At 38.3% G+C, this 1,348-nt stretch overlaps 1 protein-coding gene across 1 annotated transcript in view; it reads left to right on the top strand.

Annotated features, from left to right (window-relative positions):
* The first annotated feature begins 1,216 nt into the window (after positions 1–1,216).
* The window catches only part of LOC116099987 (nuclear receptor coactivator 6-like), a 3,720-nt gene continuing 3,588 nt past the window's right edge, over positions 1,217–1,348 (top strand). Inside the window, exon 1 of the mRNA XM_031384058.1 lies at positions 1,217–1,342. Coding sequence (XP_031239918.1) covers positions 1,217–1,342 — 126 coding nt within the window. The remainder of the gene's footprint in view (positions 1,343–1,348) is intronic.

Here is a 1,348-nt window from a genome sequence, read left to right as displayed (position 1 = left end):
AAAACAAACAAACCCAGAACTCATGAAATTTTAAAAGTTGGTTATCATAAAAGTTAAATCAGACATTATAAATAAGGTTGAAAGACTAATAATAAGGTGCTCAAAATTTGAAACACAAAATAAAGAATGCTTACAACATACATAGCTCTTAAAAATCAAGAATTCATATAATGCAAATAGCACAGCCTTTAAAAAATGATAAAAATCAGTACTTATGGTATACTTATTTATAATAATAAATAAATATTTATGGTTACATACCAATGTTCTCAACAAACTAAAAGACAAGGTACAAAACAGTACATTGAATGTGAGATCCCTTAGGTAAATATGTACATATTTGTTTAGATAAATATAAAGAGTTGCCTCAAATAGTTAAGCCAGGCAGTGGTGGCACAAGCTTTTAATACCAGCAATCAGGAGTTTGAGGCCAGCCTCGTCTACAGCACAAGTTCCAGGACAGCCAGAGCTACACTGAGAAACCGTGTCTTGAAAAACCAAAACTAACCAATGACCAACCAGCCAACAAAAACAACCACAAAAAAACAACAAAACAATCACAACGAAAACATAAAATCTTACTAGTGGTCCTTTTGTGTGGAAAATTATTTTATTTATTTATTTACTTATTTATTTATTTAATGTATATGAGTACTCTATAGCTGTACACATAGTTGTGAGCCTTCATCTGGTTGTTGGGAATTGACTTTTAGGACCTTTGCTTGCTCCGGTCGGCCCCGCTTGCTCCAGCCCAAAGATTTACTTATTATTATAAATAAGTACACTGTAGCTCTCTTCAGACATACCAGAAGAAGACATGTATCATTATGGGTAGTTGTGTAGTTGTGAGCCACCATGTGGTTGCTGGGATTTGAACTCAGGACCTTCAGAAGAGCAGTCAGTGCTCTTACCCACTGAGCCATCTCACTAGCCCCGGAAAATTATTTTTAATTATTGTAGCTCAAAAGTAAATGACCCACAAGGAGTTAAATGGCTTCTTTAACCAGATAAGCTTGAAAGCAGATGTTCAGGCATCAAAACAAAACAATGTCCTTTAAAAGAACATTTGGGAGCCATTGGTGCATCTATAAAGCAAAATGGCTAGTAAAGGGGCACTCATGAGAAGGAGCCTTAAGGGGGAGTCATTTCAGGGCTGTGTTGGTTGGTCCCACTCCCCTTGTCAGTCCCCCCTCACCTGGAAGCTTTCCTAACAATAATGGGCTTACTCCCCAGAATCCCACCGTGCCTGTGCCTGCAGTGGGGGCACAGTGAGGACAACGAAGAGAGCTTGAATGTTCCTCAGGACAGTGATTGCCAGAGTTCCCAGGGTAGGAAGGAGCAGGTAAAC

Source organism: Mastomys coucha, unplaced genomic scaffold (assembly GCF_008632895.1).
Source record: "Mastomys coucha isolate ucsf_1 unplaced genomic scaffold, UCSF_Mcou_1 pScaffold20, whole genome shotgun sequence".
In the NCBI taxonomy this organism is placed as follows: domain Eukaryota; kingdom Metazoa; phylum Chordata; class Mammalia; order Rodentia; family Muridae; genus Mastomys; species Mastomys coucha.
The sequence above is the reverse complement of the archived record's forward strand: the minus strand, read 5'-3'. Positions and strand labels throughout refer to the sequence as shown.